This window comes from Lycorma delicatula, chromosome 6, assembly GCF_047948215.1.
Source record: "Lycorma delicatula isolate Av1 chromosome 6, ASM4794821v1, whole genome shotgun sequence".
In the NCBI taxonomy this organism is placed as follows: Eukaryota; Metazoa; Arthropoda; class Insecta; order Hemiptera; family Fulgoridae; genus Lycorma; species Lycorma delicatula.
Genome location: NC_134460.1, coordinates 6,504,643 through 6,519,424, shown reverse-complemented (window position 1 = coordinate 6,519,424; position 14,782 = coordinate 6,504,643). Strand labels below are relative to the sequence as shown.

Below are 14,782 nucleotides of genomic sequence, written 5' to 3'. Positions count from 1 at the left end.
TTCTGATGTGCTCCTGCTGTAGATGAACATATTTCTTTTGATTCCCCTTTCCTTTACCCTAGAATTTCCTATCTCTTGGGAAGGGACCAAGATAGAGAGCTGAAAATCAAATATACTTCAAAATGCATAGTCTATTATTTTTATGTGGAAAAATGAAATCAAAAATGGTGTTAGGTCGTCTTCCAAGAAGAAAATTCTCAAGTTCACCCCCAAGGAGGCCGGGGCTCAATCTATGGCTTAAAAGCTTAACTGGGAAAACACAAATGTATCCTCAAAGGTCGATTGATTCTCATGTGATCCTGTTGCAAACGAACAGAACCGCAATAAACTTTCACATTTATGTATATGAGTATATAATTTCTAGAACCATCTTAATGTAATAAGTGTAATTGCAATTCATTTGAACTACTTTAAATTTATAAACGCATTGAAAAATGTCTTTATTAGACATACACAAATCAAATACAACTATTTGAATGATACTAAATGGATTTCTCAAAAATTAGTATTATTTCTAATTTGTAACATCATGGTGGAAAGAAACTGCATTACAGTTCTAACAGTACATTTCATGTATCTGAATTGTATTAATTTTTTTTCTTTTATAATAGTATAACCTCATTTGCATATCAGAGAACTGGATGCTCAAGACTGAATTTGCTACATGATTGTATGTGGCTTTATAGAACCGCATAGTGTTAAGTCCAGGTTCAGTTATTGTTTGTTTGCCTTACTCATTCACATGGGGAGTTCACAAGTATTTGCATTCAGCTAATATAGTGATAATTCAACTAATTAATAAAAAAATAATTGATTCACTTTCATCAATGAGTGAAAATAAGTTCAATAGTTTATTATTGAAAATTCAAACATATAACTAATTATGTAGAAAAGCATTTTCCATACTACTAAAAAATTCCCTATAAGATAAATGTATTCTCTTTTAACTATAGAATACATATAACGTTTTAAATCTCTATTTAAAATATGATTTATTAATATGGTTGACTGTTATCCACTTATTACATAAGTCTTCTGATATCCAGTGGAGCTTTTTTGATTTAAGACTCACTGGCAACAAAAATATTATAGTCATACCAACAATCAAAAATAGTATGCTATAATTATCAAAATTTTAGCTTTAAGTTTTGATATGCATAGCTCATTTAATACAGAAGCATTTTGAGGTTTCAGATATTTGTTTAATACAGTTTATCTTATTATTTTCAGCAATTTAAGTAAAAGTTTATTATTTACAAGTGTTATCTGGTTGTACATAATCTACTTTTATTTTTAAACTTATACATTTAAAATTGCTATAAATGTCATCGTTTCATAGTAACAAAATTTCAGTTACCTAAATAATTACCATTATGTGATATATCATATATTAGTTACTGTGTACAGTTGAGGGAATTTCTGACTCGTACATATAATAAAGTTAAAGAAATAACCTCATGTGGAAAAAAGCAGATTTATTAATTATTATTTGGAAATTTTTTCTCTAATTTGAAGGATACTGCTCCTAAAAATGTGCTTTACATATTCAAAGCGTAGGTATTTTTTAATGCACTTTGCATAGTTTAGAAAGCACTGTGTTGTATAAATATTTATAAAACACTGTGCTTTCTAAAATATGGCAATTGCATAACTGTTTGGTAAAGTCCTTTAAGTCATTTCTCTATTATATTTCTGTTTTTAGTAAAAAAAGATACATGTTTTACCTATTGGTATGAATAATTATTGTAAACTAAAGTTAACTATCAGTTACTAAAATGCACTGAAAAAAGTTTAAATCCTAATCCAGCTGAACATGTTTTGTACCTGCTGAAAATTCAACTGATCCTCTAGGTAAAAAACTGAATTTGATTAGGTATATTTCTTTAGTCACTGAAATAGTAAATTAAATATAAATTAGGTCATGAGAAAAGAGCTTATTACAATCCAGTTTTCATTTTTAACAAATTAAATAACAATGCAAAAGATCGTCTGATCTATTTATTTAAAATTATATTAAGATTCCCTTTAACAAAAGTAGTATTATTCTGTAAATAAGTGTTTAGCAGAAATGATTACATGAATTAATTATTTCATCCTTTTCATTACCTAGGCTCTTAATTACTAATTTTCTGTAACAGGCTTCATTACAAGTTCACTGAAATTCATAATTATTAGAAAAAGTAAAGTTTTTTTTAAGCACAGTAAATGGTAACTTATATATATAATAATAATATTATATTATAGTAATTTATATATATATTTAGTTATTTATTTATTAATAAATACTATTAAAATAAGCAAAAATTAATTTTTTATTTCTGAAAATAAATTTACCCTCTTTGTACTATTTCTCTGACATGATTGCTTTTCCTGATGCCTGGTTAAACTTCATATATCCAATATTTTGAAGGTGAATCACATCATCTATAATTTTAGTATATTTTGGCTTGTCTTGTTGAACTGGATCAGGTAAATCATCATCCAAATCTTCTTCAGAATCTTCTGATGAACCTTGGTATTCTGTTTTATCTAAATCTGGCTGTTTTGAATCAATCTCGTTACTCTACCTCTCTCTTCCAAGGCTTTTATTAGAGCAAGATATGTGTTTCTCATTACATCCCCTATTGATTTTGAGGTCAATAATTAAGAATTTTTTCCTCTTTTTCAAAAGCTGTCAGAACTTTGCTTGAAGTCACATATTCTTTGTCTTGGGTTCCTTTTGCTCAACTTTATTTTTTCTGTTGTGCTCATTTCATTTTATTGAATATCTGTAAAAAATAGAAATATAAAATTAATAACCGATCAAGTAAAATTGTGATTCACTTTGGAACTTAATTATTGTTATTCATTATGTTTTTAACGAGTATAATTTGAAATTTGTTCCATATGTTAACCTACGAATGGACAAACATTAATTTCAAAATGAAACTGCAAGTGCATTTAAGCAGGGAAAATATTCCATTCTGAAGTTATGTAACATTGATTTGACATCCCCAGATGCTGCCCTCAGTGACAGATGTCCACTCTTACCGGTTTAGTGTAGTAGTTAAAGTATTAGGTTACAGAAAAACTAGTGTTGTAATCAATTCCTGGCAAAGATTAAATTTCTTTTCACCTCACATTTTATCATCGCATATCTTGTTAAATTCATGTGTAACATATCCCCAAGTACAACAAGCTAAAATAAAAAATGACATACTTACTGTTATCTTTATTTTGATTTTATTTGGCACTTGATAATCTATAATCCAGAAATAAGTAAATTGTTGAGCGGCATCGGTTCTTATTATGTTTCTCCAAAAACAGTATATTGTTTTCACAAATATCATGTATGGCAATAATCATCCTTGCAGACTACTTCAAGCTATACCTGTTTAGGCAATACAGCAAGAAAAAATGTTTCAGAAGTGTTTTTAAAGTAGGAAATAGTTCTGAAAGACGACAAGATTCTTATCAATGCTTTGTTTCCTATATTTCTGGAGCAAAGAAATTGTTAATCTAGAGTGGGAAATCAACATAGCTTGATAGGATTTATGAAATGTATCGATGTACCATAGTGAAATTTTATTTTGGCCCTGGAACCAGTAATTATGTTAAAAATATGGTATGGTGTATGGATAAATTTGTTAAGATTGATGAAATCATGCATGCAAAATGCAAAGATAAAACTTTGGACATTTTTTACACAAGTGAGTTTTCAGAAAAATCTGTCAGAGACTAAGTAAGCATTCATTTGAAAAGGACTTGACTGAAACATTAAGAGGGTAATTTAAATGATTAATCGAACCATGTTCCTTCCATAAAATGAATTCAAAATGCCTGGGTGCTTGCAAACTGTAGGTCGCCAGTTATGATAAAAAAATGGCCGGATCCAACTGATGGTACCCACAGTCAGCATAAAAAGCAAATATGGCGACCACACATAAAGAAATAAAAATTAAGGTACGCTTATATAGCACCTCAATAGTCTGGTTCAGGTAGAGCGGCAAGTGAAAACCAAGAATGCTTATCTGTTTGACACATTTGCCAAATTGCCACCACAATAAATAAGTAGACATATTTATTTAACAATATTAAAAATAATGAAAAAATTCATATTACGAGTTTAAGATTTTTCAATGGGATTGTTCAATCTATAAGAACCCACAGCATTATATTTATTTTGAAAGCTAATCTGTAACAATCTCTGGATGATCACCTTTCTCCACTAAAAATAATGAAAAGTTGACAAAATATTATTTAAGCATATGCTAATTTAGTTTTTACACGACTGCTCAAAATGGATTGTAATGTATTTAGGGTGTGTGAGTGTATATATTTATCAGGCTGAACTGATTTAGATGTATGACAGCGCATTAGAATTCTTATGTTACTGGAAGTGTCATAGGCTATATAAGTAAATAAATATATATATATATATATATATATATATATATATATATATATATATAAATTTAGGGGCTCTGGAATTCTGCATAACACTTTCGTTTAATGATCTGCTCTGGCCGGGCCATTTTTTTTTTGCAGTCGAGTTTTTTAACTTTTAACAGATATAAAACTTGTTTTATCTCTTAAAGGTGGATAATTTCGATAACGTCTTCTGTGAGTATATTTCCACACATTTAAGCAGTACCGGTAAGTCGGCTAAACATTTTTTTTATTCATTTCTTCTTTTTATTTTAAACTATTTAAAACGTTGTTTTATAATGTAATAATTTTTGTTATGTCTTCAATTCCCGAATTCCACACGTTTTCTCTAATCGTTCTCATACTAACACTTAGACACTATTCTTGTTGCCAACACACACTCTCTTAGGTCTGCCTAGGTTTGGTTTCCCCCTCTTTTCACTTACGCCATTTTTTCGGCAGAGTAGATCAGACTTTCACCATGTGCGATCGACTGTGACCTTTCTCTCTCATACTTCATGTTTTTAAATACGTTTGTCGTCTTCGTACTCTCATAAACGTTGTGGTATTTCTCCGTCGAAATATTCTGTAGTTCAACTCGTCAGTGTTTCGTGACTTCACCGATCTCTATGTTTTGTTTTGCCTCGTTTCTTTGTTAAGTTCAAATTCTGTATATTACGTCTCTCCGGAAAGTGTTTCAATCGCTACAAACTGCCGACTCTTCTCCAGCTGCTGATTTCTTTTTTCATCGATGCAGATTCTCTCCAAATTCGTTGCTACATATCTGAGGTGCTACGTAATTCAACTTCTAATCACAAATTGTTACCTCTGTTATTTTTTATTCGCCATCACAGACTACGCCAAGGAAAACTATGTATGTATATGTGCACTTTAATTTCACGAGTTCATTTTTTACCGATATTCGTGTGTTATTAAGGGATGTTCAAATCCTTCATTATTTATTATAGTAAACAGTTACGCTATTAGTAAAATTTGTGAAACATTCAGTAAATCGTACATTATGTTTTTCAAGTTGGGTTTAAAAACCCATTTATTCACTTAAGTGCACTCAGTACAGGCAGCCCAGGTAGCTTATATAAGGTTATGTTATTATGTCATGTGCAAACATATTTTATGTGCTTACTTATTACAATTTGTTTATATTTGTACTTGACTCTATCATTCAGTTTAATGTAATTCGTTAATCGCAGAGATTAATTATTATCTATTCATGAACTGAATTCATATTACTTCTCTTAGATTAATCTAAAGAAAATAACTCCTGATGTGAAGTTACGTTTTTGGACTTCTTTGTAATTTTATATTTTCAAGTAAGCTTGTTTACTAAAATAAACTCTATTTATATGTTCACTTTTTTCAATTTGATTATTGTAATTAACTCTTTTTTTATACTGAAATATAATCGTGGCCTTTTTTCTATACTAAACTAGAATTACATGCTTTAATTATTTAATGTTAAGTTTGATGATGTTCATAATTCAGAAAAGGCCAGTGCCAATAATAAGATGTACTGTAGTTTATTTTTCTAAGTTAATGACATTTGTTCATTGCTAATTTTTCAATATTACAGCATATGTCAGTAATGCAAATAGTTTTCCAGTCATACTATGTTTATTGATGTCATGTTTTTCTAAGTATATAATTGTAAATAGGGTGTTTTATGTTCTCTTGTTTTCAGGCTTTGTTAAATTGTTGATTTTCAAAATGTGTATTTGAAAAATGCATATTCATCTATTTTCTCATTTAATATCATTATTCATATGTTGATTCAGCTGACATTTCTTATATAGAATTAAGTTATGTTTATTTCATAATTTCTTTTAATTTTTTAAGGTTATGATTTAACATAAGTTCAGTTGTTTTCTTTCTAATTAAAGTCCAATTTCTTTTGGCAAATATGAGCTGTGTGTTCTTTTATTTTTGTTAACTTTACCCAACAATAAATGCAAATGAATTGAAGAAAAGTCTGTTAAAAAACCCAGTAAAATAAAGATTGATAAAAACCTTCCCATTGAAGCAAAGATCGATTTGAATAGTGTTAAAATTTTCAAATAATGTATTTGTTTTTTTTTTAAATTGCCGAGTCTGAATTTAAAAAGTCCAGTTAGTTTGACGTCTGGAAATTTGGGGCCTCACTGTTTATCTTTTCATTACATATATATCATCCGCGTTTCATTTGGCCTTGGTGGTGTTGATTTTATGTTCTGTAGTTAAACAAATTGCAACCTACACATTAAGAAAATAAAACCTGTATACATTTTTAATAACTAGTTATATTACATTATAACTATTTATATTATAACTAGTATTATATATACTAGTATTATAACTAGTTTAAAATTTATATAAAAATTAATTAAAACAACTTTTTTCTTTTTTTTGGTCTATTTCTGTCTTAATTCTTGATTTTTGTATCATTTTTAGCAATTAGACTTAGATTTTTAATTGTATTTGTTACCAAAAATATCTATTTTAAATTGAATCTTATGATGTATATAATGGTATTATTAAGTTGCAGGTAGAATAAAAAAAATGATTTAATATTAGTTCGTTTTCATATTTTTTTTAAGGTTTTTCATTATCCTTTTTTTTAAAGGAATCTGAGAACTTGTTGAATGATGACCTTTCATCACAACCTAATCTTAATATGAGAACCAATGAACAAATAAATGATTTATGCATGATGAAGATAGAAGAAGAGATGTGGTTTTATCCAGGTTATGTAAGTATTAATTACTGGATCATGTAATAAACATGATTTCTCTCTTGTTTATTTCATAAATATATGTATGTAATTTGTATATATGTATATTTTATTACTTTTACTGTTATAAAAAACAATTGTTTTTATTTCTATTAGTTCTATTTAATTAATACTGACTTATGCTATGTGTAAATGATAAATTATCAGTGTGTGAGAGTAAATTTTTGTTTGAAAATTTGGTGATAACTAAATGTATGTATTATAATCTGTTGATACAATTCACATTTCAATAAGCTCCAGGTGATTTGTTTTTAATTGTTCCGGTTGTAAAATTTGAATATTTTACCAGGTAAGCAATTTAAAATGGACCTGACACAGAGAGAAACACACAACGCCAGCGGAAACAGTCTGGTTTGTGTGGGTTCCACCTAGTTGGTTACTGTTTGCTATGTTTCTGAAAATATTCAGAAGTTATTATACTAGGTTGTTTGTAAGGGTTTGGCATTTGTTTTTGGTTTCTATCTTTGGGTATTTTATTTCAAATTTTTGGGAGTGGGTGGGTTTATTTTCATTGAACTACTCTATTGGCACAGGGACTGTCTATTAGTCAGTTTTTATTTATTGTTATTGGTTTTTGTTATCTTTAATAATTTGTGGTCTGTTAATTTTGAATTTGTTGAAATTTCATACATTTGTTTAATTTGAACAGCTGTCATATTGGCAACTGTTTGTGTTGATAGTTTTTATTTGTATTGTGTGTTTATTATTGTGCACCCACTTTGTTTAGCAAAAGATAATGACTGTTTGTATGTCTATTAGACTTTAATCTGAGATTTTACGTGAAAATTTTCTTACCTGAATTTTCATGTAGTCAATCCAACACGGGTTAAGTGGTGTGAATTTCTTGTACTTGTGGATTTACCCATTTAGTTCACTGTATAGTGGATTGTTGATCGAGGGTATGTCTGACACAGTTGACATTAAGAAACAGGGTAAGCCCAAGTGGGTTAAACCTGGTGAGGTGTTGCAGCTTGCTGGCTCTTCCTCCTCTTCTGGGGAGGATAAGTCGCAAGTTGAGCCATCGACCTGGGCTGGAAAGGTTAAGGTTTTGGTTCAAGAATCAGGGAAAACCGTTAGAAAGGCAGGTACCTTTGCTCCCTTTCAGACTTCATGAACGAAACTGCCCAATGATGCCATCTTTTCTCATCATAACAGATACTGACTTTCGGTATGTCTCATTAATTTTTTATTCCTGTGTGGTGTTTTCACTATACCAAATTTGACAATTGTGTCTTTAACTATCCCAAATGTATGAAAAGTTGCCTCATCTCTAAATAAAATATCATTATAATTAGGATTGTTTTCAATATGATGATTGCCTCTGCTACAAGCTGATATTGGCAACGAACGTTTGGTTTAATGTGATGTATTTGTAACTTGTACACTTGCAAATGGAGGAATTTGCAGTCCATAACTAGACCACCTAATAGACTTACCTAGACTGGCAGTGAACTCATTGCTTACTTGATTCACAGTCTCTTGGAATTAAAAAAACCTTTTGATTTCCAGTTTGTGAAACCAAGCTTCCAGTCTCTCTTGAAGTCATATGTTTGGAATATGATGTCTTGGATGTAGGAGAATTGATATTTAATTCAGTTTGTACAAGCCGTTGAACATGCATAACTAATTGAAACTACTAACCAAAGCATGTATCTTGACAGTTGCATTGGAGTTGGCTTGTCTGCATTTGTGTATTCTGCTGAATCTGAGAGTATACTGAACAAATCTTGGGGATATATCCTGTCGTTTGAGCTTATGTTGTAAGAGATTTCAAGAACTGGTTTCCTGAATAGGGCCATTAGTTTTAGATACCTTCACCCCAGACATCGTGTATATAAAATGTGTGGGTTTGTAGATGTAATCAATATGAATGTAGAAGTAATAAATATATTGACCTGTTATAAATTTGCTAAATAATTAGTTTTGTTGGTTTTCTTAAAACATGCATTTCATAATAAAGCTTCACTCAAGATTATAAACATACTATAAAATAAGTAAAGTTCCTTATTATACTGAAGTTAACTCTGATTAATTAATATTCAATACCATGTTGATTATGATTATATGTTTAAATTATTCAATTTTTTATACATATTTTGTGGTTTTTTGAAAGATAACACTTATTAATGTTATTGTAATTAAAATAATTTTTTATTAATTTATAATTATAATAAAAAATAACTTAATTTACAGGTTGCTATGGACAAAGGAACCATCAAGGGAAGTACCAAGAATTTTATTACTTATAAGAGCATAAATAATTCGTTAAATGATGGAATTATAAATGAAAACTCCATTGAATGTAATTGTGCATACGGTGATGTAACGATAGAAAATTTAATAGAGAATATAAGTAGTGAAAACAAGTTGTTCGAGCAAAAAGGAAAAGAATTGGTTTGTGAATATTGCAATAAAAGATTCAGATGTAACTGTTATTTAAAGAGACACATTAACATTCATACTAAACAAAAAAAAAAATAGTAACTTTTGTCAAAAGTCATTTAATTTTGAAAATGTTTTAAAGAGACATCTTAATAATATTAATACAACAGAGGAAAATTATGTTTGTAACTTCTGTCAAAAGTCATTTAATAGTAAATCCCGTTTAGTGAGACATCTTAATATTCATAAAAAAGAGAAAAATTATATTTGTAAGTTTTGTCAAAAGTCATTTAATCGCAAAAGCTCTTTAAACAGACATATTAATATTCATTCAAAAGAGAAAAAATATATTTATAACTTTTGTCAGAAGTCTTTTCATCATAGTTTTACTTTAAAATTACATTTAAATATTCATACTAAGGAGAAAAATTATATTTGTACCTTTTGTCAAAAGTCATTTAATAATAAAAGCGCTTTAAACAAACATATTAATATTCATACAAAAGAGAAAAATTATATTTGTAACTTTTGTCAGAAGTCTTTTAATACTAAATACAATTTAGTGAGACATCTTAATATTCATACAAAAGAGAAAAATTAATTTATAACTTCTGTCAGAAGATGTTTAATCATTTTTCTAATTTAAAGCTGCGTATTAATTTACATCCCAAAAGGAAAAGTATGTATGTAAATTTTCCCAAAAGTCTTTTAATTGCAGTTGTGATTTTAAAACACATATTAATTTCCACTTAAAGAAAAAAATTAATATTTGTAACATTTATCAAAAATCTTTTGATCAGATTTATATTTTGGAAAGACGATCTTAACAATATCCTTATTAGAGAATCATTATGACCTTTTAAGAAAATTGATTAAGGAAAAAAGTAATAGCATTCTTTAATATGTGTATAATTTAAAACTAGTATGACAAAATTTTTCTAATGTTTATAATTTAACGTTACATTTTTCTCATTTTTGTATATTACAACTTAAGGCGGGGAATTTCTATCTTGTTTGCCTCAAACGCAGATTTGTATATTACTGTAGTTTATAGTATATGATGAGTATGTTTATGAACATTTTAAGCCCTGAACCATGGCAGTCAGAAAATTTGGCGTAAAAAAGTTGTGTAAAGTTCTCAAGTGAGACTTTTGTCCAAATCACAAGTTTAAATGTGTTTTTCTTGAACATTTTTTTTTCAAGTTTATATTTAATTTTATATTAAATTTAATATTAACTTAATTTTTTTATATTAATTTAATATTTAATATTATATTTAATTTTATATTAACTTCACATCATGTGTCTTATATTTGAGTAATGTTTTCAAATATTAAAACCAAACAAGCTTGAACAAACAATAATATTCAGATATTAATATTATTAAGAATATTTTTTTTTGGATATGAAAAGCTTTTGTTCATTAAGACTAAAAAGTAAAAAATAAAAATAAAAATTACAATAATATATTTGATTACATATAAAAAATTATTTTTTAAAAAAGCTTTTATTTAACTAATATTAATATTAACATTAATAAAAAAAGGCAAACAAATTAGACAACCCTCTAAAAAGTAAAAAATAAGAATTAAATCAAATTGAGAATTTTAAACAAAAAAATATAATATATTAACAAATATAAAAATGCACTGAAAAGTAAAAAATGAGTTGTATAAATGTCTAATAAATAACCAATAAATAAATGTAATAATTATTAAATTTTAAAATGAAAAGTAATGAAAATATTTAGTTAAAATAAAAGCGTGCATAAACACTAAATAAAAATATCGTGCATAAAAATATCCCTACTGCTATGACCCATAATTGCTTGAGTCTACCAGGCAGACTAAATTGGTCCTGCCTTGTAACAGTTTTACTAGAATATCACTTTAAACTCTTAAAACATTTTATCAAAGATTTGTATATTTCATCAACGTAATACGTAACGAAGTAATATAATCTCATATTACTTCATTACACTCTAATTATTTTATTGTTTATATATCAAAATGTTCTTTATAATTTTAACCTTTATTGCTTATGTAAATAAATTATTGGCAATAATGCTTGAATTAAAATTAATTTTAATAAAATTTTATGAAAATTTAATTTAAAAATAAATTTGTCATAAAAATGTGTATATAATGTACATATATAAGTTAAAAATATATATCTACTTACTACTGTGTTGATAAAAATATAATCAACTTGCTCTGTTGATCACCTTACTGGTGTATGAGGTGTGTTCATAAAGTACGAGAATTTTTGTTTTTTGGAAAGAATTTTATTTATTTGTCTACAATAATGTTATCCCCTTCAAAATAATCCCCATTAGATATATACTTATTCCAGTGCTTTTTTCAATCCCCGAAACACTTCTGGAACCTGGAACTCAATCTTTGGAATAGTGTTTAGCTCTTTCAGCTATTTACTTTCAATCTCATCTATGCTTGTAAAACGATGGCCCTTTAAGGTTCTCTTTATCTTTGGAAATAGAAAAAAAGTCATACGGGGCCATGTCTGGCAAATATGGTGGCTGGGGTATCATTACAGTGTTGTTTTTGCTAAAAATTGATGAACAAACCATGAATTGTGAGCAGGCGCATTATTGTGGTGCAAAAGCCATGAATTGTTTTGCCACATCTGGGTGTTTTTTTCAGATTGCTTCATGCAAACGGCATTATGTAATACTCGTTGATTGTTTGAACTTGTGACAAGAACTCATCATGCACTATGCCGTTAAAATCGAAGAACACTGTGAGCATAACCTTCACATTCGACCGTACTTGTCGAGCTTTTTTCGGTCTTGATCCAGAAAGCCTCCATTGGAATGATTGAGCCTTAGTTTTGACATGATATCTGTAAACCCATGTTTCATTACCTGTTGTGACACGTTTCAGTAGTTCTTCATTGTTGTTGACTTCATTTAGCAACTCCTGAGCAACTTCCATTCGCCATTGTTTTGGTTCAAAATTCAACAATTTTGGAACAAATTTCACTGTCACGTTTCATACCCAAAACATCTGAAAAAATTTCATGGCATGAGCCAGTTGATATCCCAACATCATCAGCTACTTCTCTGATTGTGATTCGGTGATGATTCATAATCATTTCTTTTACTTTTTCCATGTTTTTATCGGTTGTTGATGTTCTGGGGCACCCAGGGCATTTGTCTTCTTCAAACGCTCTTCTTCAAAGAGCATTTTAAGTTGAAGGATAAGCATTTTGAGTTGAAGGAAGGTCTCACGATCTTCTTGGAAATGCTTATACTACTCATAAACCCTTGCTTTACTCACAGCAGACTCACCAAAAGTAATATTTAATATTTTTAAAACATTGCTACATTTTAATCCATTCTAATAGCAAAATTTAACACAAATTCTCTGATCAATTATCTATAAAAATAAAAAATCTTTGATTGTACCAAAACATGTGTTATCCTTTTGACAGCTTACAACAGACTAAACATCCAGTATGGCTAAAAATTTACAGATACTTTTCAGACGTGTTTACTAATACAACAGTGAAAAAATGCAGAGAATCTGACTAATACATCCAGTGAAATTTCAAAATTCTCATTACTTTTTGAACACACTTTGTAAATTCCGGAAATTTATATCAGTTCTGTATAAATTATTATTAGTAATAATGAAGTGTAATTAATTGTTCAGAACATTCTAATTCAACTTATATAAATTCTAATAACACATTCTTATTCCAATTTGCATTCATTATTACAATGAATTCACATTCATTTTCTTTCAGAGTTATTCCAATCAACTTAACTTAAAATTGGAAATGAATCGCTGTGGTTGTCTTTAGTCCTTCAACTTTTCTATATTTTTTCCAATTTTGTACACTTTCATGAACTTTTTGTTGAGCTTAGTACAGTAATTGAAAAGATTTTATTGCTGCAGTGCAATTTTTTTTTATTTTAGTCTGTATAAGTCTTTCTCAGGATAGAAATAGAGGAAGTTGCAATTAAAATTTTGTCTATTTCATGTTTTTTGTGTTACTATCTCTTATTATTGTAATGAACATAGAAAAACTGATATCACTCTTATAAAGCAGTTTTTTTTTTTTACTGCTAATAATAAATTGGTTATGGATAAAACTAAACTATTAACTCCTATTCACTTCTTTACATGTTTCTTTAGTCTGGCCTATATGACATAGTCGCCTTCTACTGGGATGCTTGATCCCTTCAGATATCTACTGTAGAACAATTCTAACCCACTTGTGTTCCAAGTTATGTAACCCACCTTGCCCATTGACTTGCTAAAATAGCTTCATAAAAAATATGTTTGTATACATTTTCCTGCTGTTTATTTTTTATTGTATGATAAATGTGGTTTATAGAAAATGTTAGTAGGATAAAAAGGGAAAGGTTTTGATAAGTGAATTTTAAGTGTTATAGAATTTAGAATTATATTTTTATGTACTTGTGTATGATTATTTTTTAAATCGTATGTTTTAGTTATCTGAAGCTTTGGTCATCACTGAAAGGGATCCTGTTAAAGCTAAAAAGAAATTATTGGAAATACTTTACAGTTTTAAAAAAATTAATGAAATCATAGATTGTGCTGCTGAAACATCTGATTTAAATTTAAAGGAATTAGCTTGCAAAATGTTTGGTGAACTGAGCATTGAAGAACCTAATATTATACGTAATGTTGAGAGTGATATTACGCCTTGGTGTGATGAACTTCTTAAAGGAAATCCTGCATCTTATTCTGGTTTATTAGCTAATGCTGCACAATTAATAAGAAATTCTTTGTATTCTGATGCCAGAGATCTATTAGAAACAGGTGATTGTATTTTTTTGTTATCTAGCTGTATTTTTTAACTTACATTAATATTGCTTATTTTTTCATTATTATTTATTTATATTTACACAATATAAATGTGTTGTGTTTCATTTAAAAAAAAAAATTTGTTAAATCTTGAGGGGCCAAACAGAATTATAATTTTTAGATTCTTTTCCCACTATGTGAGAGTGTCAGATTTTAAAAGACTCTCTTCCCTGGTTCTTTTTTTTATTTTATAAGGGATCTTTCTTATAATTGAGTCTGATTCTCTGACATGGAAAATGTAGAGAGGAAAATTTTCTTCAAGTATCTTCTGACTAGAACCAAAATGGCTTCATATGGTGATCCTGGGTTGAAAAAGAAAGAAATTTCTGACTTAACAAGAGTAGAGTAATCTGTA

The 14,782-nt window shown here is 28.4% G+C and overlaps 1 protein-coding gene across 1 annotated transcript in view; it reads left to right on the top strand.

Annotated features, from left to right (window-relative positions):
* LOC142326121 (uncharacterized) overlaps nt 1–9,993 on the top strand; it is a 61,719-nt gene extending 51,726 nt beyond the window's left edge. The window contains exons 3-4 of the mRNA XM_075368322.1: nt 7,025–7,150; nt 9,386–9,993. Coding sequence (XP_075224437.1) covers nt 7,025–7,150; nt 9,386–9,673 — 414 coding nt within the window. The 3' untranslated portion in view covers nt 9,674–9,993. The remainder of the gene's footprint in view (nt 1–7,024; nt 7,151–9,385) is intronic.
* Nucleotides 9,994–14,782: the final 4,789 nt, after the last annotated feature.